The sequence below is a fragment of the Perissodus microlepis genome, chromosome 4 (genome assembly GCF_051167445.1).
Source record: "Perissodus microlepis isolate ML-2025 ecotype Zambia chromosome 4, ASM5116744v1, whole genome shotgun sequence".
NCBI classification, from domain to species: domain Eukaryota; kingdom Metazoa; phylum Chordata; class Actinopteri; order Cichliformes; family Cichlidae; genus Perissodus; species Perissodus microlepis.
This window is the reverse complement of record NC_140464.1, coordinates 5,752,628-5,776,410: the sequence shown is the minus strand read 5'-3', so window position 1 is coordinate 5,776,410 and position 23,783 is coordinate 5,752,628. Positions and strand designations below refer to the sequence as shown.

Sequence of the window (23,783 nt, the reverse complement as noted above, 5' to 3'; positions counted from 1 at the left end):
GGTGCAAAAGTTCGATTACTGCTTTCTGCAGCAGTGAAGTTTGTTTCCTCAGAATGTGGGTTAACTCCCCAGTAAGGACCAGAAAAACCTCCCACCAACTTCCTGTCTTTGCAAAGTACTGTGATTGGGCTTGGCTTCCATTAGGCAGGTTATTTTCCAGCTGGTAAAAGGGGGAATGGACAAGGCAGGTACGTGGATTAGTCCAGGTTCTCCAGAGAGGAACACAGGAAATGAAAGGCAGGTGAGTGTCTCACAGGTTAAACCCAAGCAAACAGTTCATAATTGCACTAAACCCCCTAAATAACAGTACCACAAAAACAGCTTAACAATCCGGTCCTGAGCAGCACTCTGGGTTTAAATACTGAGGATGATCACTCAGGTGTACAACAGGTGTGCTTGCTCTGGGTTATCAGACACCACACCCACTGCTGTAAAGGATTGGTTAATCACCATTCACTTGCACAGAGGGGAGAGAGAAAAAGCAGGTGCCATACCAAGACAGGGTGAACCATTTCTATTTATTTATTTAACTGTATGTATTGTGTTTATACTTTTATGTTTAATTTTAAATCACCTGGAAGTTAAAGAATGGAAAAATGGTTAAATTACGTGAAGTTCATTGCATGAGCCGTATGAAATAAGGTTGGTGAAATTTAGGGGAAAGAAACTGTAGATATTGTCTTAAATGAATGTGCATTGCAATGTTGGTATCACATTTTTATTTTTATTTATTATTTATATTTTATTTATTTATCCTGCTTGTGTACACTTTTTGTGTTTTATTTGACAGTATTTGTTTTTTATCATCTGAGTTCATTCATGTTAACTGACACATGGTTATGAAAAATATTTATTGTTCCTCCAGCATGACCGTAAAAAGCAAAGAAAAAAAAATCTATTTCTCGTTTCTTTGACGTCATTTGAGCGTCTCCGTTGGGGCTCCGCCTTGAACTTCTAATCCACCAATGAGTGATCGGGAAACTGTGAGTGCGGAAGCAAACCCGGAAACTTCACAAATCAAAACAAAACAGGACACGTCGGCTCTGTCACGCTAAAGTCCACTTTTAGCTGGGCTTGAATTAAATGCATTCCAGTGGATCTGAAGCCGCAGAATTGCTCAGTTTGTTTAAAAAATCGTTTACATCCCTCCGACTATCGCTCTTAAAAGTATAAATGGAGACGGACAAAGGTGTGGTTTTGGCAACAGAGAGATATGGCAGTGCAGAATCCTGGAAGTATGTATCAAAAGATGGAGTGATGGAGAGGAGGAGAGATGGGAGTGAAGGTCACTCAGGAGGAAACTCGGTTTTTGGAGTTTTTAAAGTAAGGCACAAGTGAACTTAATTGTGCTTACGCTAACTGCAAACATCAACCTGAAGTTTGAACTTTTGATTTCAGAGCGTCTTTCTGCCTCAAGGTTATCCAGAGAGTGTGAGTGATGATTATCTGCAGTACCAGTTCTGGGATACAATGCAGGTACAGTGGGTAATACAACAGGGATAGTTACATATCTGTGACATTAAACCCCATTAAACCCCCCAGAGGAATGGTTTATTTGAAGAGTTTCAGTCAGGTTTCAGAGCTCATCACAGCACAGAAACAGCTTTAGTGAAGGTTACAAATGATCTTCTTATGGCCTCTGACAGTGGACTCATCTCTGTGCTTGTCCTGCTAGACCTCAGTGCAGCGTTCGATACTGTTGACCATAATATCCTATTAGAGCGATTAGAACATGCTGTAGGTATTACAGGTACTGCACTGCAGTGGTTTGTATCATATCTATCTAATAGACTCCAATTTGTGCATGTAAATGGAGAGTCCTCTTCACCCACTGAGGTTAATTATGGAGTTCCACAGGGTTCAGTGCTAGGACCAATTCTGTTTACATTATACATGCTTCCCTTAGGCAGCATCATTAGAAGACATAGCATACATTTTCACTGCTATGCAGATGACACCCAGCTCTATCTGTCCATGAAGCCAGATAACACACACCAATTAGTTAAACTGCAGGAATGTCTTAAAGACATAAAGACCTGGATGGCCGCTAACTTTCTGCTTCTTAATTCAGATAAAACTGAGGTTATTGTACTCGGCCCGGAAAATCTTAGAAATATGGTATCTAACCAGATTCATACTCTGGATGGCATTACCTTGGTCTCCAGTAACGCTGTGAGGAACCTTGGAGTCATTTTTGACCAGGACATGTCCTTCAACGCACATATTAAACAAATATGTAAGACTGCTTTCTTCCATTTGCGCAACATCTCTAAAATTAGAAATATCCTGTCTCAGAGTGACGCTGAAAAACTAGTTCATGCATTTATTACTTCCAGGCTGGACGACTGTAATTCATTATTATCAGGATGTCCAAAAAACTCACTGAAAAGCCTTCAGCTAATCCAAAATGCTGCAGCAAGAGTCCTGACAGGGACTAGAAGGAGAGAGCATATTTCTCCTGTTTTGGCTTCCCTTCATTGGCTTCCTGTTAAGTCCAGAATTGAATTCAAAATCCTGCTCCTCACATACAAGGTCTTAAATAATCAGGCCCCATCTTATCTTAATGACCTTGTAGTACCATATCACCCTATTAGAGCACTTCACTCTCGCTCTGCAGGCCTACTTGTTGTTCCTAGAGTATTTAAAAGTAGAATGGGAGGCAGAGCCTTCAGTTTTCAGGCCCCTCTTCTGTGGAACCAGCTTCCAGTTTGGATTCGGGAGACAGAAACTATCTCTACTTTTAAGATTAGGCTTAAAACTTTCCTTTTTGCTAAAGCATATAGTTAGGGCTGGACCAGGTGACCCTGAATCCTCCCTTAGTTATGCTGCAATAGACGTAGGCTGCCGGGGGATTCCCAAGATGCATTGAGTTTTTCCTTTCCAGTCACCTTTCTCACTCACTATGTATTAATAGACCTCTCTGCATTGAATCATATCTGTTATTAACCTCTGTCTCTCTTCCACAGCATGTCTTTTATCCTGTCTTCCTTCTCTCATCCCAACCGGTCGCAGCAGATGGCCGCCCCTCCCTGAGCCTGGTTCTGCCGGAGGTTTCTTCCTGTTAAAAGGGAGTTTTTCCTTCCCACTGTCGCCAAAGTGCTTGCTCATAGGGGGTCATATGATTGTTGGGTTTTTCTCTGTATCTATGAAGCGCCTTGAGGCGACTTTTGTTGTGATTTGGCGCTATATAAATAAAATTCAATTGAATTGAATTGAATTCAGTCACGCTCTTCCTCCTCTCTCAGGCCTTCTCCAGCTCTCTGTCAGGGACTCTCGCCACTCAGGCTTCACTCAGAGGTGTTGGTGTTGGAAACCAGGAGGCCACCGTAGCTGCAGCCACTGTTACCTGGTTATTAAAAGGTGGAAAAATACTGTACATTTACATTAACCCTGCACAGCTCGTGCTGACCTCACTGGTGTTTCGATAACAAACAAATGTGTCTCCCTGCAGATGGGACTGGCATGTTGGGAAGAATCCTCTTTGCCTGGCAGAAAGGGTAAGGCTTATATGAGAAGATCTAACCCAGTGTGCAAAAGCAAATACTTTAGATTCTACAACTGTGGCCACTGATGATAATATTTTTTTAAAGTGCATAAAATTCAGTGCTTTAAGGAAATTTAAGGAAGTGATTCTATCAGTATTTCCTTCAATGCCATTTGCCAGTTTTTTCTCAACACTGGCTTTTACAATTGGCTTTTGTTCTGATAGAAATTATGTTCAAAGTAAGTTTCTTCGTCTTTTTCCAGGAGTAAGCTGGACTCTGAAGCAAAAAAGTGGAGGTATGTGATAAATGTGTAAGACAAGTCATTCCAGTCACCACAGGAAACCCATTTGAGTTTTGTTTGTTTTTTAATTCCCAATTAGACTTTTTGCTGATGTGCTCAATGACATTGCCATGTTCATGGAAATATTGGCTCCTTACTTTCCTGCTTGCTTCACCTTCATTGTGTGCACTGCAGGGATATTCAAGGTAACAAACAAACAAACAAAAAACAGGTTAATTCTGATCAAAATGATTTAACGTACACCGCAATTTAAAAGGCTATTCCCGTTGCTAAATAGGTGATATAAAAATGAAATTCCTGTCTAGTTGACCAAGGACAGCCCAGGTGCAAGGATGCAGAAAAAGTATAAAACGTTACGTTGCGTTATCTTGCATGTCATCCATTTGTGTTTGTCTTCTCCAGTCTATTGTTGGAGTGGCAGGTGGTGCAACCAGAGCGGCTCTCACTGTTCATCAGGCCCGCAGAGACAACATGGCTGACATTTCTGCCAAAGACGGCAGTCAGGTAGCTGCCACTTCCTACTTTCATCACACTGTGTATCATCAAGCTAACCAATGTGAGCACTTTTACACTGTTCATTGTCTACATGTTTTCAATCTTTCAAATGTACCAGGATGGAAACTTAATGTGATGGTAATTAGAAAAGGATACATTCTGTATACAATATTTTGGTGTGGCACAAGAAAGGAGCACAAAAAGCCCTTTAATGGTAGTTTTAAGTTAAACCAGGTAAAGCACGTTTGATTAATAATAACAGCAACATTTCAGGTCCCTGCTACTGAAGCAGATACATTTTATTATGCACACATTGTTTATCTCCAGAGACACATAGTAAAAAACAGGTAATTTGTAGCAAATCTGTAAAGCCATCATAACATCATCATCTCTGTGTTTTCCTTTAGGAGACTTTAGTGAATCTGGCCGGACTGCTGGTCAGTCTGATACTCATTCCCCTCGTCACTGATAATCCAGTGTAAGTTTTGCTATATTTCAAATAATAATTATATTCTTAACGGGTCAGTTTACCCCAAAAAACATGTTTTTCCTCCAGCCTGCAATGCTGTTTATGATTGTTTTGATGTGAGGTTCTAGTTTTGGAGAAAAACTTTTTTTTCTTGGCACTTTGAGCCTTCAAGGTGATTGTGGTACAGTTTTATTATATTATAAGACAAGGTGGACATCTCCTTAGCTGGTACTTCCAAACCCAGACAAAATGATCTAGAAGGATCGGGTCAAGTAAATTTGACTTAAAGTACTGCACAGCAAGTAAAGTTATCAAAGAAACAAAAAAAATAAAGAAGAACAACAAAAAAAATGATAATCAAAGTATAGGATAATAATAAAAAAAATAGTAATAGTAAGTAATGAGGGTGAACTGTTGCTTTAGAGTGTTTCATGCCTCTAACATCACCCACCTCCGTCTCCTTCTCCCTTTCTGTCTTGTTTAGATTGACTCTCTGCCTCTTCTTCCTCTTCACCGTGCTTCATCTTTTTGCCAACTACAAGGCTGTGCGTTCAGTTGTCATGGAAACCTTCAACGAAGCACGGCTTTCTATCGTACTGCAGCAGTACCTGAAGGACAAACGAATCCTGAGTCCACCAGAGGCCAATCAGAGAGAACCAGTCTTCTTTGGTAAGAATTAAGTTTTTTGTGCTATCACACTGGCAGGGTAGAGTCCTGTGTCGAGTCATTGTAAATCTTATTAAGTTGTCTTCTGTTTTGCTTTTGATTTTGTTTTAGAGTTTGGGCAAACTGTGCCGATAAAGCTTGGAGTGAGGCTGCAGGAGATTGCACAGAGGTGATTTCAAAATTTGGTTTGCACGCATTTAAATGTTGCAATAGCAATGAAAATATGCAGGGGAAGAGTGAGACAAGGAGGAAAAATCCAGAACAGGGAAGTTTTTATTAAATAGTTAAAGTCAGACACTGAAAAGCTGCTTTTACCACCCAAAGAAAAAAGAAATTAAAAGCACGACAAAACCCAAATGTTGGTCACTTCAGATGACAGAGCTAAGTCGAGATTTTAGATCTGAAAATTATCTTATTTCTGAGATACTATCCTGAAAGTTTTTACTTATGGACACTAAAAAAAATTAATTTCAGTGGCAGAAACAAGACACCGTAGTCAGCCAAACCCCCTCTAAACGTTCATTTCTCAAATTGCATGTTTTCGATTCTCTTCCTTGCGTCTTAGTTCCTCACACCAATGCAAGTGGAGGAAGCAAAGAAGAAGAAGGCTTTTCTCATTTCATGTGCCTCCTTGTCTCTTCTGTCCACCTTCCTCTGACGCCCAAATCAGTCTCAGTCTTAAATCACACACAGAAACAGTGATGGGCAGAAAGTTTGATGATCTTAAATAACTGAAACAGTTTATGGATAAAAACGATGAGCTGTTTAAAGATTCCTCCTCCTGCCACAGTTTGTGTATTCCAGCTGTGAGCCACTGGTCTGTTATATGTTGAAGTTAAAAACACTTTGGAAACATGTGATACAACTAAAAGGAATTTCATTATCGTTCTGCTCATTTTGCAGCCCAGAAGATCTTGAGTTGGCTTTGAAGGAAAACAGCATGCCTTACCTGTTAGGAGTCAGAAATGGTATGCTGTCTTCCACCCATGCAAAGAAAAGCAGCATGTTTACATACTTGGAAAGTTATTTTTAAACCTCCCGTCTTTCTCGCAGGCTGTGTATGTGTTTGTTTGGGACCAGAAGCTTCAGTGAGTGACGAAATCAGAGCGATGTGCCAGGCGGTAGTACTCAGCAACATGCTGAGCTCGTCAAACTCCAGAGAAGCTACAGGGGCTGCACCGAAACAGCAAAGTGAGCCTCTACCTCTTTCCATGTTTACAAATAGACTGTTTAAATGTGAAGAACTGTAAAACTTCCTCTTTTCTTTTTAGAAGGTCACTGGGAAATGGTGCACAAGAGTCACAAGCTGATGGATGCCATTTTCAATCCATTTCTTAAGGGTGAGCACATGCAAAACTGCTTTAACTTACCAATCATCCTGATTCCTTTAGTGGAAGCATGATTCTGGAAATGTAACCTTCAGGTGCTGAAGCTGCAGGATGGGACATGAAACGAACCTTGATCGACTGGGATGAGTGGAGAGTCGAGTGGAAGACAAAAAGCAGCTGAGAAGCTTTAAATAAACAAAGGTGTTTTTAAGTATGCCTGATTTGATTCATTTAGCTGCCCCAACTCTCGAGAGAAAAATAGTTTATATGATTACAAGAATAATATTTTATTGAAGTAATTTAAAAAAAAACCCAGCAGATCACCGCAGAGAAAATTATCTTGGAGCTTTTTTTTGTGGGTATTTTGAAGAAAATATCAAAGTACAGATGCAAAAACAAAACGTGATCCTCCTCCTGTTGAAGGGGGCGGTATTAAACTGCCTTAACCAATCAAGGCACAACAAAGAAGAGGGAGCAACAACATCCGGTTCAAAGCGGATATGTCAAGTTCGAAACATCGTTGAGTAAAATTATAATTTAAATTTACTACTTGTACGTAAACAAATAATAATAATAATAATAATAATAATAATAATAATAATAATAATAATAATAATAATAATAATAATACTTAAAGTTTTCTTACATGCCACAGGGCTATTTCTTACTTATTGTTCTTAACTTTGTTTTTTTGTCATTAAAAAAAAATGAAAAAGTAGATTAAAATACAAGTGAATTTACAAAATAAGACATAAATCACTATAAGAGTAAATGTAAACATAATAGATACATAATTCAGTCCTCTCAGTCAATTTTAGTCTTAGTGAATTGTGGCTGTGTTTTAAAGTACATATATTTTTTAATGCCTAAATTCAATTTATTACATTACAGTAAGACAACAAGTGATTTTTATGGACATATCTTTCTGGGGAAACCACAGTTGCTGAACGATAACACGAAATTGTAGACTTAACCCCCCAAAAGAAAAAGCTATTAGTTTAGGAGATCATTTCAAAGAAATATCACATTTATGGATCCAGCAAATTAATTTTCTGTAGTTTTCACCATATGGTTAAACATAATCTCAATATCAGGAATTTTCACAAATACCACGATTTTTGAAAAAAAAAAAATCATATTAATTATCAATCATAAATATTATTAATTTTTAATGATAAATGTAAAAAAAAAAGCTACATATTTCTAAGGAAGAATAAATGCGACCTTTATTTTGAAATGTCCTTCCGGATGTTGAAGTGTCCAAATTGTTGTTAGCTGGAGACGTTTCTCATACAACTTTAGCGTTAGCAACAACAAAATCGGTTTTTGTGGTTCCAACTTGACCGAAATTTGACCATAAATGGGGAGATATACGTGTGCCTACAACTGCGACACCTCGAGCGATCCAGACGTAAAGTTTTTTAAGTAAGTTTTCGATAATAGCGCTGCTTTTTGGTTAAACTAAACCAACAGACAGCTAGAAGCACGTTTGTAAAGTAACAGTGGCTGACAGAAGTAGGCTTGTATCAGTGTTAAGACTCAAATTTTCCACCTTTTCTCAACATTTTAAGCCCACATTATTAGATCTTTTTCTGTATACATGGGAGTGCACCTGGAAAAGTTACCGAGACGTGTACACAAGCTCACTAAGCAAAAAGGGCATAAACAAAGAAGTTTATCACTGTACATTTTGCTGCTGCATTATTTTTTTATGCAATTGCAATAGAGGGGTTTTATTCACACCAAATCCTAAGTCAAATCATTTGAGAACCACTTGTGAGCTGTGTGCTGTAGGACTGACTTAAGGGTTTAAGGTGCTGGTGGGATTGTATCAGGGATCAGCCCTGAGGTGCTTCTTTCACCAACAAACATCATAGTCCATAGTTTTCATGGACTGTGATGCAGGGAACATTGTGACCTATACTGACAGTAAGGAACAGGTGTGAAGATGTGGACTTCGGAGAGAAGAGAAATGAGAGGGATACAGGTGTGACACTGCAAGAAGTAGAGTTAGTGAAGATAGATGAGTTTACATACCATCCAAAACAATAGACAGTGCATAAGAGAGGTGAAGAAGAGAGTGCAGGCAGAGTGGAGTGGGTGGAGACGAGTGTCAGGGGTGATTTTTTTTTGACAGGATAGCAGCAAGGGTAAACGGGAAGGTTTACAACATGCTAGTGAGACCTGTTATCATTTATGGTTTGAAAATGGTGGCACTAACAAAAAGACAGGAGGCGCAGTTTGAGATGTTAAGATTTTTATTGTAAATGATGACCAGGATGGACAGGATTAGAAATGAGTATGTCAGAGGGACAGCTCAGGTTGAGTGTTGGGAGACAAAGTTAGAGAGCTGCATTTTTAGATGGTTTGGACATATGCAGAGGAGGGACAGTGGCTATATTGGACAAACGATGCTTAACATGGAGCTGTGGATTTGGTAAAGGAGAACATACAGAGGGTTGCTGTGACAGAGGAGGATGCTAAGCATAGGTTGAGATTGAGGCAGATGAACTGCTGTGGCGACCCCTAAAGGCAGCAACCGAAAAAAGACCACTTAAGATCCTCTAAATTACATCTATGAGACAAAAATACTCCAGATTAAGACCTTTAACAGTAAATTATGCTCTTATTATTATGTTTTTCTGTTGTTTAAGTTTAATTATCTAGCTTACATTCAGTATGTCACGCTGGAAATACTGAGTGTTATATTACATATAGCATATCATAATTAGTTTTAACAGAGTTAGTCAACAGGTAAAATTTACTGAACTCTACACGATTTTTAGTGAGTTACTTTTCACACAGGGGAAAAAAATGTTTTCTGTGTGTGCATGCAGGTTTCCCCTGTACAACCCCCGAAAACTTAAAAAATGGGTACTGAACATGAAGTGGAAGGACTGGACGCCGACTCGCTTTTCTGTTCTGTGCATCAATCACTTTGAGGAGCAGTACATTGACAAAACGGGCAAAAGTGTGACACTTCGGGAAGATGCGGTTCCCACCATATTTACACCGACTGACAACACACAGAAAAAGAAGGTTTGTGTGTATCATAGATAATTGTTGGCATCATTTAGAAATAAAACATTTGTGAAATATTTAAAGCTGCATAATGAAACTCCTCCTGTTTTTCTGTTTAAACCTGTCAAGCCCAGCGGCTTTTTAAAAATAAAGGTGTTGTTACTGTCTCCTTGATACAGGCTGCCATTAACCCGAGACGTAAACGACACAAGGTGAGCTGACCCAGACAGTTAACTTTTTATTGTTTAACGTTTAATGTTATTCATTTTTCTAAATGCATTACGTGTTGTTTCTTTTATTGTGAATGCAGCAACCTGGTGCTAAAAGCTCAGAGAAGGATTTGGCTGCATCTGCAACATCAGCTCTCCCTGCAACAGACGACAGTGTCCGGGCCAAAGAACCCAGCCAGACAGAACAAGAGACATCTGGGTATGTAACTACACACAAGGAGACGTTCTACTGTCCTAGTCCTCTTTTCTTAAATCAATAATAAGCAGTAATGCTTCAGTATGCACAGTACGCATGCCCTTCATGAGGGATTTGTGTCTCTTCCTTGGTATCTTTCACTTTTTAGGCAAATGTGTGAACAGCTACACTATGGAGCCAGTTTCTTTAATCATTAATTATACCTCTAATAAGTCAGTGTTTACAGTTTGAAGACTGCCATTAGCTTCTTGTGCATATTTTCTTGTTAATTATTAATAATACGTTTATTTGTAAAGCGCATATTTACAAAGTGCTTAACCGTTTGAATAAAACCACACATTAAGGATAAGTGTACATAATCAAACATGCAGTTAGTCTTACATTCATTCCTGCATACACACATTCAAAGAACCAAGGGCCAAAAACAACAGTCAAACAATTAAGGAAAAGCTGAGTTATGAAGCGTCACTGAAAACCAACTATAAATTCAACCAACCTGATAAGCTGAGGAAGGTTTAGCAGTGGCAACCTCAAAAGCATTATTACCTCTGGTTTTAAAGTAAAGGCGTAAAACAGTTAAAAGACCTTTTCAGACACAGATGACCCTCTTCAGTCTCAGCAGATCTGCTGTATAGGTAGGAGCCAAGCCATGTAGGGCTTTATATGTTATTAATAACATTTTAAAATGAAGAAAGGTTTAATTTTTGCAGTGTTTGTTCAATAAAAGTAACAAGACTGCATGAGCTTAGAGATCAAAATTTAGATTGTGGTAAAATTGGCAGCATTAAAGTTTTTCCTTCCATATTATTCTCTAAAACCAACTTCCTCCTGTTCTCATCGCTCCTTAATTCACTGAATCTGCAACTTTTTTGTTATATATTTGCTGAGCTTTTAACATTCACACATGCTCCATAATGAGGTTATGAGAAATAGTTTCTAGGTGTCACAGATTGATTCAATTATATTCCACTGTATATTTATAGTGACAGTGTAGTTTGGGAAAGAAAGCCATATTGCTGACCAAGTTGTAGTCTCGAGTTTAGTTTTAGTGCACTTCATATCGTTCACACAGGTGTACTTAAAAGTGCTGCCTTGTAGTCATAAGCTACACATTCAAATATGCACATAAATTCTGAAAATAAAGCATTCTTCTTTGCGTGGTTTTGATGCTTGATATTTATTTGCTGAGAAAAATATTTGTTTTGTGCTCAGTGAGGGACATTTAAGATTTGTTAGAAGTTTTAGAAGAAAAGCAAAAGATTAAAAAGGATAAAAGGACTAAACATGTTACTTCTGACTAGTCAGTTTCTCTCAGAGGTATAAAAACAATCTGGTTTGTCAGCTGCTGCCTGCTGAAAGATTGTGACTCATAAATGTCTTTATAGAAGCAGTTAGCATTATACAAACGCCTCAGATTTTAAATTGATATATATTTAATGCACAAGCCTAGAAATCACAGTAACCTTGCAAAAAGGTTGTTTTGAATGGTACAGTTTGCAGGTTTACAGTGAAGATTGTGTGGTTACAGGTATAACACAATGTCAAACCTAAGTTTTTTTTTCTTATAAAAGCATTTAAGATGCCATTTTCCTGCTGTACACGCATTTAAAAACAAATTTACAGTCATGGTGGTTTGCTGTATTGGTCCATTGGAGATCTGCCCACTGGTTAGGTCACTAAACCAGTTTTCAGACCTAACCAAAGGTTTCCTTGGGACTAGTTGTGTTGGCAAAGATGACTTTCTGGTCGATCACAGGTTTTCTCTTGGAAAAAGATAAAATCAAATCAAACACCAGAGAGGTTTCTTTGGTGCTTCTCATTCATAAATCAAAAATTTTCCTGTTCTTTTATTTATTTTGTTAATAATTTCTGTACAGATATATAATAAGATAATAAGAACAACTTTATTTATCCCGAGGGAAATTATTTTGTCATGTACATGCTCAAAGCAGCAGGAGAGACAGAGGAACAAATGAATAAGATATACGATATACAATATATACAATAAGAATAGTAGTGTACAGTAATATACAGTAGGATAGTGCAAGACATAGCATCGGATAACTCTAACGAAGTAATATACATAACTATATCCTGGTGAATAAATAACTTAACTATCAGTGCAGACGATTCTAGAAAGTGACAAAGTATTGTGCAATAGAATAAAGGGAGTAGCAGCGTATGATGGGGGGATGAAACAAATATTCAATAAGTACTCTTGGGTAATATTGCACGGTCTGGGAGGGAACAGAATAACATTGGTAATCGTCTCAGGAAGATCACCTACAGAGTGAGGAAGAGTTAAACAGTCTTATAGCCACCGGTACAAAGGATTTACTGTGGCGGTCAGTTCTGCATTTCGGGGCAATGAGTCTTCTGCTGCGTTTGTTTCTTTAATGTTTTAACTTTTTTTCTGTTTTAATGGTTAGAGATCCCAAAACGTCAGAGAAATGGAGGATTATAATTGATGAAGCACTGATGAAGATCGATTCATTTCCACACTTTTTTCATGGAGATTACTGTGTACCACAGGTAAATGGAATTGTATTTTATACATACTGATCACTGGGATAACTTAAGAGTTTATGTTTAGCTAATCTTATGGCATTTACGGCATATCCGATATGTTTTATCTTGTTGTTTATCTTCATTAGTGCGAGTTAATCTATGTGTGTGTTTCCACCTGCATCAACAGAGTATCCACTGGGCTCCAGATAATAATTTCAGTGTAAGTAGAATATTTTCAGTCTACTAGGGGTGTAATAATTCTCTGAAACTGGATGAACGGATGAACACTAAAACCACAACCCTGATCACTTGATTGGCTCATAAACAAAAAATAAACTTTTATTCTCATATATTTCCAGTTCACCTACTACTGGGACATTTTTAACAGAATTCACCAGACTAGCTTTAACCAAGTGCTCCACACGGGTATCAGGACACCGAGTGTTGGGCACAATTGTGTCACAGTTTCCTGTCTCTGCTGCAGAATTCTTACACCCCTTTAATCTGTAAAAGTTTGTCTTTTATATCGTGAAGCACTTAATTCACCTCCCCTTTTGTCATTTTTACAGCCTGAGGATAAAGACAATGAAAACATTATAGAGGTACGTCTGTTGTAGCACGATTACCTGCAGGTGTTACTCCAAATCCAAACCAGGGTTTTGGGTGGTTTTGTCCCTCTGCCTGATGCATTGTCCTGATTGCAGGTGAAGGAGCCATGGGAGTGGCTTGCTCTGGATGTCCGAGGACCGCTGCCTCAAACAGTAAACGGACACAAATACATTTTAACGGTGACCGACTTCTACTCCAAATGGGTGGAAGCTGTGCCGATGACAGCGTGCCTCCCTTCAGATGTGGCAAAGAACGTCGTGGACATTATTGCGCACTTTGGATATCCACTGAGAATCCTCTCCAGACTGCCTCTTGACATAGTCCACAAAGTGAGCGCGCACACTTGATTAATCTGCCTGGACTGTTTTGCAAAACCTGATTTCATATCAACATCAAAAATGTAGTTGAAGTTTAGAAACTTGCATTTTTTATAAATCTGACTTGGAATTAGTGCCTGAAAACCAAACCCAAGGCAGTTAAACCCATGTGTAGTTATTATAGTGACATGCTTTTAATTTAGAAGAGCATATTTAACCTTCACAAGACCAACTCTGCAATCATATAATGCATAAAGAGAAGCTAATATACTCCTCCTTATTTTCTTTCACACATATACTGTTGTGGTTTGTTCGTACCAAATGGGTAACAGTTTTGTTTTGTTGTACTTGCATGAATACAGTTGTGTTTGAAAACCATGAGTTTTCTCTGCAAAACACACGTACAACTGATGGGTAGAATCGAGTTCCACAACGTATTTTCACAACTTATCACGGAGTCCTGCGATGTCTCCAAACTTTGCCCCCTTTTTTCCTGTCTCTAATAGTCAAATTGAAGCCTTGGGATGTTTGCATCACGAACTGCATCTGGCATAAAAATCTGTCAAATCAAGCATGTGCAGCCTGAGAACAATTCTCTAGTCTTGCTTTGTATGATGTCAGTGAGACCAGATGGCTCAGAAATTCCACCTTCCTCCGGTAAAAAGCTCCTGTTTACAAGTGGCTGCCAGTCAGGAGACTGTTGGCTTACAGGCAGGAGAAGGAAGGTAAACTGGCTTGTTTTAGACAGTGGATGAACTTAAGGGCTGCACTTTTTTTTTAGAGTTCCAGTATAAAAATATGGTGCTGAGAATGAAACTTTTTTTTCTGTGAGATGTTATGATAATTAAATGCTAATGAAATAATATTGGTTTTATTTTTGTTAAATTAAACATATACTCTGAATTGTCCAGTATAACATGTTATACTGGAAATTAATTACCACCAGCTGAAAAAGCCCTTTGTGTCTTCCAGCTCATAATATAATGCATGATACTTTTTTTTGTTATAAACTAATGTTATAGTGTGTCCTCGTTGTCCAGTTTCACACAACTGTATACTGTGTGAATGTCTTCCTGATGACAGATCAACCGAGAACTGAAAGATCAGCTGAAGGTTGCTGTTGCTCTTGTGGTCTATCATCAGCAGACGGGCATCGCAGATATGATCACACCACAGCTGATAGACAGGTCTGTAAAAAGCCAGGGTGTGCTAATATTTGTTTTTTGTGACATTTTATAGTCTTGTTATGCCTTTATACCTGTAGTTTTGTTTCCTTTGGTCCTTTACCAGATTTTATTAATTTTACCAAAATATATTTTGTAATTTGGATGATCTACAAAGTTCATTCTCTTGTTGGTTCAGGTGAAAACTTGTAGCTTTTAACACAGGATAAAAACACTTAGATTATTAATAATATGACAAATGTTAAAGTCTCTGAAGTTTTCTGTTACCATATTGGTTTTGCAGTGAATGGTTTTAGATGCCTTCGTGCCTTTAGGGCAGTTATAATTGTGCATGCACCAATAAATCAGGCAAACATCAGTATCTGTTTGTTAAGTGGTGATGTAACAGGATTATTCACAGTGAGTCATTCAAACCACACAGGAACATGTTTTAATGCATTGTGTTGTTGATGGATCATCTCTGAGATATAGTCCGTTTTCATCATCATCTTCCTACCAGATGATAGTGGGAGACCCTGAACATGAACTTTTATTGAGAATAGTTTTATCCAGATCTGTGCTAATGTGTTTCTATCAGCTCGACCATAACTAGCCACCTGGTAGTAAAGCATATGTCAAGTATCCCAAAGCTGCTGTTATTTTTTCCATCTACCTTAACATCGAAAGTTATAGCCGAACTCTACTTTTTTCTTTTTTGTCAAAAAATATACTAAAGTGAGAATTTTGTCAACTTCAGATGGAAATGAGCTCTTCTTTACTTTTGGATGTCTGGACATGAAACTTTATTGAAACAACGGTCATGCTCATTTTATTGGAGCTGAAAGAGTCTGGACAATTTTGAACTCTCTGTGGATTCTCAGTACTTGTTTTGTTGGGAGCTAAAGGAATATTTGAACAACAATTTTCTGCTGATGATGTAGTTGTCTTTTATAATAGTATTTATGTTTTTTTTCCTCAATGAGATAAAAGGGAATAAATAACACCAAAAATATAAAATATCTGGCACCTATGGACCAAACTGTTATTACAAACAATCGGTGCATAATACCTGGATGTTCTGTCGTCATAGTAACATCTCAGTGCTGTAATGTTCCTAATCAAACAGGATGGTGAACGATCTAATAGAGGAGCATGCAGCTGACTGGGATGTTTACCTGCCTGCCAAAGTGTTCAGTCTGTGCTTCAAAGAGCATTCAGAGACCAAGGAGAGGCCTTTCTCAGTGCTCTGCTGTAAGGGACTAGAGCCTGTTCAATTCCCCAGAGAACTGGATGTAAGTGTAGGTTTTAAAATTTGAGTTCTAATAAATCTTACAGGTAAAGTAAAATGACTTTCTGTGTAATCCATTTTTTCACAGTTTCCACTTTCCAAGATCCGAGAGAGTGCCTTTGTGGTTAGATAGAAGTTTATTCGGTGAGTTTTATGTGGAGTTGTGCACCACACTGTAATATAATATTCTGTATTTTACTGTTGTTTGGAACTGTGTGACGCATATGGGGCATTGTGAATTTGTGGAATATATCACTGGGATTAGGTAATTACTATTACTATAGCAATTATTCAGGTTTATATTTTCTCTCGGTTAGATTATTGAGGTGTTCTTTTAACAAGCATCAGAAATCAGTTGAACGACTTCAAATCCAGCAGTGAGACGTCTTAAAATATTATGCCAGTTTTAGTGACACTACACTGGCTACTTGTGTTGTTTTAAACTGACTTAACAGTGATGTTCAACTTGTCTCAGTTTTATTTTCAGGTCACTTTAATTGGAAACAAACTGGAGCTGCTTTAGCAGCAAACCAGGGAAGAAGAACGTGTTCAGTCCTGGGGGTATTCGTTCTGGTGGAAACCCTGATGAGTGGACCGGGATGTTCTAGTACTGAGTTCTGTGGAGAGGATTTGTTGATGAAGCTGTGCATTTCAACAGCATTTTCCACTTTGTCTGTGATACACTGAGATGCTCCACCTATTTTTCATTCGCAAGTATTTTTGGATGTAGTATTTAATTCAGTTTTTTGATGTAGCACTGCAGCAAAATGTCTTGCTTAAAATATATAGCAGCGTGTCTGCAGTGTTGAGACTGGAACAAGCTAAATGTAGGTTAGGAAGGTGAGACAGTTTTCTGAGCCATAGGAGACTGATCAGTATAGCATTATTATTTTTATGACTTCAAGCAGTTCAGCCACCTCCACTGGTAAGGTTTAGGCTGCTGATCGTTGATGTTTTCTGTTTGTCAAAAAGTAAAAGATGCCAATAAACTTTATTTAAATATCATTTTTAATCACTAGTGAATAGTTTTTGTTTATTGACTATCCATGTTATTCTTATCCAATCTGGGGGTTCTTGAGGCCAACTCAGCTACCTTAAAGTGAGAGAGGGGTACACCCTGGTTGCCAGCCGATCGCATGATAACACAGAGATGGACAACCATTCATACTTACAATCTCACCTACAGCCAATTTAGACTCGCCAGTTACCCGATGCATGTCTTCAGACTGTTGGAGTAAGAGGACCCAGACCGGAAAAAACAAAAACTTTTTTTGTACAATAATCTCACAAACAGCTGATTTACAAGTCTTCCAAGAATCAGTTGACGAGCCTACAACTCACTTCTGCTATTCTTATTTTACAGTAAAGAGAAGTGTGTGTTTTTCTGTCACACTTTTTTTAGACACTGCTGACTCCTGAGGGTCAAGACAGAAAACCAAACCTCAGCTGTTGTCAAGCCAGTCATCCCACTCATCTCTGAGGGAAGGAAGGCGTGATGAAACGGTTTAAAAGGTGTCGATGTTACAAAACTTTACTTGTGTTGAATCCAAAAGGAGGAAGCTTCTTGTGAGATCAGAAAAAAAAATTAAGATTTCTTTCACTTACCCCAGATCCCAACAAAATAGATGAGTTCATTTATAAATATCCAGAAAAATTATAAATATTTTATAGATAAACACACAATATTTGCACTTATAAAATAAATTTTGTATTTGAACACAATTCCCACCTGCTAAAAACAGTCTTAGGTGATACTCTTTTTTTAAATACTTTTTAACTCTAGTCACTGCTAAAACTATCAGCTGTAAAATCATCTGCTAATCTGTCTGCTAACCATCGATGGCAGGGGTATCAAACTCAAGGCCCAGGGACCAAAATCTGGCCAGCAATGACTCCAACCCGGCCCACAGGTTAGCTTTGAACAATATTCAAGCAGGGCACTCATTTTTTAAGCTTTTAACCGTGCTTTTATAAGATTTACAACTTTTCATGCTGATAAGGACCTCACCCATTCATACCACACCAAAGTAATTAAGTAACAGATAAACCGTTAAATGACAGAAGAGTTCCTGTTTCGCCCCACTTACTATGGAAATTTCTGCTTTTTTGTGAATTAACAAAAGCATTTTTTTATTTTAAATTTTAATTTTCCACATTTATTTAAGCCCAGAGTTTCAGTATTCACGCTCACGTGTTGACTTTTGCAAAACAAAACGTCTCAGTATGTGGGGAAAAAACGTGGTGCAATCCTTCATAAAACTGGAGCTCCGATTAACTCTGATAATTTAAGCAGTTATGAGAGAAATAAGACATTCAGACAGATATTCTCCTGTTGCATTAGTTTGTGCACGCACAGAGTGACGGCGCTGTGCGCGCTGCCCTCAGCTGGTGGATGGTGGAGTTAAAGCTGTGGCTGTCTGATGCTGCTCTGAGCTCACAGTTGTCGTTGTGCAGTGCAGTTTTTCTCCCCACTGTGTGCAGCCAACCGCAAGAAATGGTGAGTGAGGAACACACATACAGCTCAGAATATCGTGGCCTGTTGACTACGAAAAACCGACTTTAGGTCAGCCGGCAAACTCTCCCCAGAGCGGTAAAATGCCTGATTTGAGCAGCTAAGCTAAGCTGGTCACAAAGCGATCACTCAGAGACGAATGTCTTTGTTTAGCTAACCTTTGCTAGCATTGGCTAGCTTCTCCTCCGTTAGTCAATACAGTAGCTCATGGTGGCTCGTTGCGCTATACTCTTCAAGTTGATAGCAAGTTAAGCACAGTGGGGTCCGATCAATGTGAACAGACATGACTGTTGTTCGAGATAAATCATCCAAATTTTTGTGGCTCAAATAGCCATCTAGCCGCACAAAAGCTAACTGGCTAAAGTTATCAGCTAACGCTACCATGTATGCCATAACTTAGATAAAAAATGGTTGTTTAGCGTGAGCGGGGCTTGTTTTAAAAGTTAGAGGAGTTGAAACACAAACTGTCAACTTTATAGTTCAAGTCTGTGAAAACAGTTGATCGAGGAAGCCGCTACAGCTGGCGTTAACAGATGGCTGAAGCTTTGGTTAAAACTGCCTTAGCTAAGCTGTGTGTCACTGCGGCTATTTAAAACGTGAGGTGTAGAGAAGTGACTTGGCTTACTCATAAAGTTACCAAAGTGTTCCCACACAGAATAACCTGGTTAAGCAGAGACTGTTTCAGTTTATAAACGCCCATCTACCGTCTGTTTGTTTTGCTCAAACTTTAACCAGCTGAGCATTTATTAATGATCCCTGTACACAGCGTGATAAGACTCTGAGCTGACATATCTGTAATGTTGGACCGATATATCTCCCTGCTTTTTCTCACTTGATAAATCTATCTGGTGATGGCACTGGACACGTTCTGTAGGCTCAACAGAGACGAGCAGTATCTGATATAAATGCTCAGGAAACAGAATTGAGCTTAATTCAGTAAGACAGGACGTGTGTTTCTGAGAATCAGGGTTACAGTGTTTATCACTATCATCACTATCTGATTTTCTCCTGTCACTTCATCTCACTCCAGGATGTGTTTCTAATGATCCGACGTCACAAGACGACCATCTTCACAGATGCCAAAGAGTCAACCACAGTCTACGAACTGAAGCGCATCGTGGAGGGCATTTTAAAGAGGCCACCTGAAGATCAGAGGCTTTATAAGGTGAAATAAATTACCTGGAAACCTTGTTAATAGTACTTTATTTTTAACCTTACAATTTTATGCTCTAAACAATGTCTCAAAAAAAGATTGTCAATCAAAATAATAGCTGGAGCTCTAATACCTGTCCTTTATTCACTTGACAACGCTGTTCTCACAAAACATGAATCAAAGTTTTCTTTTGTTACTTGAAGTCTCCCCTGAATGTTTAGCCCTAGCAGTCAGCGGACAGGAGCAAATTTATAACTGAAATCAAGTGACAGTAACATATTTTCAGAAATTAGAAGGAAGTCCTACATTTCCTCAAGCCCCCCCCCCCCTTTTCCCCTCTCAATGTAAAAGTGAAGTTGAGTCAATGTCAATTACAAAAAGCTTGTCCTCCATTTCAGTTTGTCAGGAAAGTCTAATCTTTCATTAAAAAAAATAAAAAATCAAAGTTTTTGCAAAGTTTCAATATTTTTACTTTACTTTGGTTCAGGTTCTATATTAACACATCATTGGGCTTCCTTTTTTTCCTTTCCTCAAACTTTGGCTTTTTGTTGAGTACAAGCAGTCTTCACATCAGAGAACAAGGCCTCGCCATTTTTCGCTTTGTTACAAAACCGTTTGCCCTGCAAACTTGATCCTGCAAATCTCTGAAGATGTCTGCTTCTTTTAACTCTTTCTTCTTCAGGATGACGTGCTGCTTAATGACAGTCAAACTCTTGGAAACTGCGGCTTCACAAATCAGACAGCCCGGCCTCAGGCCCCGGCCACGGTGGGATTAGCGTTTCGTCTGAGTGGTGAGTAGTTCATCTTCTAGCCCACCTCAATACTAGATTTTACTGTGAGCTTATTCGCTTGATCTGAACTCAGGTTTAGGGAAAAAAAGATAACAGCCAAATTCTACATTCTGGATTCTGGTTTACACTAAGCAACTTGTCACATTGATGCGCTATACAATCCAAATTATCTCTAAAGTTCCAAAAACATACCTACCAACATTTAAGTTTCAAAATCTGTGAGTTTGTAGTGAGCAGTGAGCTGAAATTGTATTATGTTACTATTTGTGTATTCAGTATCGGTGTACATTTGGAGCTACAAGCACACTTGTTGGTAATTGCAGTGGTCTGATTGGTGACGCCTGTTCATTCACATGATAAAAATTGAGCTTGATCCCAAAAAATTAGTACTATAAAATTACGCAGTCGGTGGGAATGGCTGCACCAAAATGCTCGCAAGAATTTTTCACGCCCAGCATGTAAAGGCTTTAAGTACTTTCCTGAATAACGTTAAATAGGATATGTTCCCACCACAACTAATGGGTAAGCAAAGCTAGTCATAGTTTGCTGTTTGAACTGTAAGTTATTGTAATATGTTATCCTCTTTCAAGCCAAATGTGAGCTATAACCACTTCTGTTAAATTGTCCAGCTTTCAAAGAAAATTGTTGCAACTCTACAGTTGGAGAGGCGTTAATATTTTTACAAGTTTTTGATTGTGTGTTATTAACTCTGGAAGCTCGGTTTGGTAAATGTGTCCAACTTAGCAAAGTCCATAACCCTGTGTCACACACACTGAAATGGGTACATATGTGGCTGAACTCATTGTTTATGTCTTGCGATTTTACTGCGTCTTTGTAGTAAAGAAAGATGAAATGGTAAAAAGAGGTAATTTATTTAGATCTCAGCTGTGGTGTCTGTGTAGAGATTGGCAAGGCACATCCTTTGAATCGGGTTGCCAGTTTGCCGCCAGATGGGTTGAAATTATATTTGGAGTGTGTACTGTGTGTGCATTTCATAGACAATCTGGCAAATTGGGCAAAGTTGGCTGAACGTACAAAACGTACTGATCCGTGTATTCCAGTTATTCATGGTAAAGTTTAAGGGTCGTGCAGGTTTGGGAGTTTCCTGAGAGAAACCAACTGCCGGGAGATGGTCTTAAAATACAAGTGAAAACAGGAAAAACGGGAATGTTGCCAGAAAAGATTGCCAGAGCTTTTCAAAGAGTTTTTCTTTGTCACTCAGTAAATGCCATTTTTCCAGTGGAAGAAGCAAAATACTTTTTAACTTATTCAGTGCTCAACATTGGTCTAGTTGTCCAAAACAAAACACTTCGTGTCTTTTTGGCATTTTAAAAACTGTTATTTTAAAATTCAGCTCCCCCTGGATACAAAATTATTCATTTCTTTGGATCTCCTTTCATGTTACTTTGATCTCTTTCCAGAATTTAATGTCTCTTTTGTCTCTCTCTGTGTTTTAACTTTCTGTCGTTCTCCCAGATGATTCCTTTGAGCAGCTGAGGATTGAGCCCTTCTCCACTCCCCCTGAGCTCCCAGACGTCATGAAGCCACAGGATTCAGGCAGCACAGCCAACGAGCAGGCTGTACAGTGAGCTCAGAGGCGGGGGAAACGAGAGGGACACACAGGGGGTCGAAGGGAGGGGTTGAATTTTTGGGAAGTGATGCCTCAGCGGGTGAAGTTTTGCCTTGCCGACGACCGATCTTCAGCTGGGCGTAAACAATTTCAAACGCGGATTCCCCCTTGGTGTAAATGTGAGGGTGCTTCAAAGTGGTTCATTTTGTCCTGAAATCGGCGAACGCATGCTAGATAAATTGATAATTACACAAAAGACCCCACAGAGATACCTGACGGACTTGTCACGACACTGTCAGTCATCCACGGGGTTGGTAAAGGCTGAACATGAATAATTGTACCTCGTATTTAATGAATTCTAGTCTTTATTTGGAGTAAGGCTGATGCTGCCTTACTTGTGTTCTTTAATTTGCTGGCTTCAGAGTGGGATTTGACAAGGTGTCGCATTTTTAGGTTTTTATGTTTGTGTTTCTTTATTAAAATATTACTAGGATTAACTTTTTTGGGGGGTGGTTTGGATATGTGTTGCTGCAATAGCTCGGAGTTTGTGAATATCTAAGTTACTGAGACTGAATGACTCATTTGGATCTTCAGTACACGTCTTCAGGCATAGCAGCAATCAAAATTCAAGTTGTGGCGATTATTCTTTACTTTTCCCTTCTTAACATTGATGGAGACCTCTTCAGCTTTCCTCAGCAACGATTGGTTGTAGCCTGTGACTTGCTTGACAGTCTGAAGTGAAGAGGTGACACGTCGTGGTTAAATTATGAGCTGTGCCTGGCTGCTTATTTTGCCTCCCATTTATCCTGGAACCATAGCTCATTTATGTCATGCTGCAGTTTGTGCTGTATTTTACACTGTTAATACCATAATGTGTATTATTTTCAAAAAATAAAAATAAAATTGTATTAGAAATAAACACTTCTGCACATCAAAACTTCACATTATGGTGTAACACTGGGTCTCATGATCTAGAAACTTAATAATTACAAAAAAAAAAAAAAGTCTGTTATTACAGGAAGATGTAATGGCCTGGTGGGTGTGGGAAAAGACACTGTTTAATATTACATTTAAAAGCATATTTGAAGATTGAGGCTGTTAAACAGTGGGATGTGATGATCAAAGTTGCACTTGTAACTGGTTTAACATTAAAAGAATTGTTTTTCACATCTGTGTACTGTTGTGTGTTTGTACAATTTAAAGCCACTGTGGCCTTGATGAAGCCACGATGTTGGTGTTTTAGCAGCTGCTGTTAAAACACCACAAGCTACTTAGAAGGTCTGTACCGCACAGAAAATCATATTTCGGGAAATCTGACAAGTGGATGACTTATTTAAACACAGATTGTGTAAAGCTGTTATGAATGACGAAACTATCCATAGGAGCCAAAAGCCATTGTTGAGCCAGGCTGTAAATTTGTGAATTTTAACATTGAAATCTGTTGAAGCCAGCTTTAGAAGTTTGATTTGATGAATTGTGCAGCAATTCATCAAATCCACAAATGGATTTTCCTTACAAATGTAGCACCATTTAAGGCAGGGGTGGGAGAACTCAAGGACCCGTGTCCTGCAGGTTTTAGATGTTTCTTTGATCCAACACAGCTGATTTAATGGCTAAATTCCTCCTCAACATGTCTTGAAGTTCTCCAGAGGCCTGCTAATGAACTAATCCTTTGATTCAG

At 38.6% G+C, this 23,783-nt stretch overlaps 3 protein-coding genes across 4 annotated transcripts; all 3 read left to right on the top strand.

Annotated features, from left to right (window-relative positions):
- The first annotated feature begins 982 nt into the window (after positions 1 to 982).
- rusf1 (RUS family member 1) lies at positions 983 to 6,945 on the top strand. The gene is made up of 14 exons (XM_084925235.1): positions 983 to 1,323; positions 1,399 to 1,476; positions 3,246 to 3,360; positions 3,452 to 3,497; positions 3,748 to 3,780; positions 3,866 to 3,971; positions 4,189 to 4,290; positions 4,689 to 4,759; positions 5,235 to 5,419; positions 5,528 to 5,585; positions 6,320 to 6,384; positions 6,470 to 6,607; positions 6,688 to 6,756; positions 6,840 to 6,945. The coding sequence occupies exons 1-14, from the start codon at positions 1,174 to 1,176 to the stop codon at positions 6,923 to 6,925; spliced, it is 1,302 nt and encodes a 433-aa protein (XP_084781361.1). The 5' UTR covers positions 983 to 1,173; the 3' UTR covers positions 6,926 to 6,945.
- Positions 6,946 to 8,002: 1,057 nt separating this feature from the next.
- Positions 8,003 to 17,088, top strand: LOC146388131 (uncharacterized). Of its 2 annotated transcripts, none has more exons than XM_084925239.1 (12): positions 8,003 to 8,169; positions 9,582 to 9,783; positions 9,945 to 9,977; positions 10,076 to 10,194; positions 12,621 to 12,723; positions 12,887 to 12,919; positions 13,269 to 13,301; positions 13,404 to 13,637; positions 14,709 to 14,812; positions 15,915 to 16,080; positions 16,165 to 16,220; positions 16,564 to 17,088. In XM_084925239.1, the coding sequence occupies exons 1-11, from the start codon at positions 8,105 to 8,107 to the stop codon at positions 16,207 to 16,209; spliced, it is 1,137 nt and encodes a 378-aa protein (XP_084781365.1). In that variant the 5' UTR covers positions 8,003 to 8,104; the 3' UTR covers positions 16,210 to 16,220; positions 16,564 to 17,088. The 2 variants fall into 2 exon arrangements, with proteins under 2 accessions (XP_084781365.1, XP_084781364.1); XM_084925238.1 differs by having other exon boundaries at positions 16,552 to 17,088.
- A 1,349-nt stretch (positions 17,089 to 18,437) lies between these two features.
- elob (elongin B) lies at positions 18,438 to 23,269 on the top strand. The gene is made up of 4 exons (XM_084925242.1): positions 18,438 to 18,573; positions 19,619 to 19,753; positions 20,424 to 20,532; positions 22,009 to 23,269. The coding sequence occupies exons 1-4, from the start codon at positions 18,469 to 18,471 to the stop codon at positions 22,119 to 22,121; spliced, it is 462 nt and encodes a 153-aa protein (XP_084781368.1). The 5' UTR covers positions 18,438 to 18,468; the 3' UTR covers positions 22,122 to 23,269.
- Positions 23,270 to 23,783: the final 514 nt, after the last annotated feature.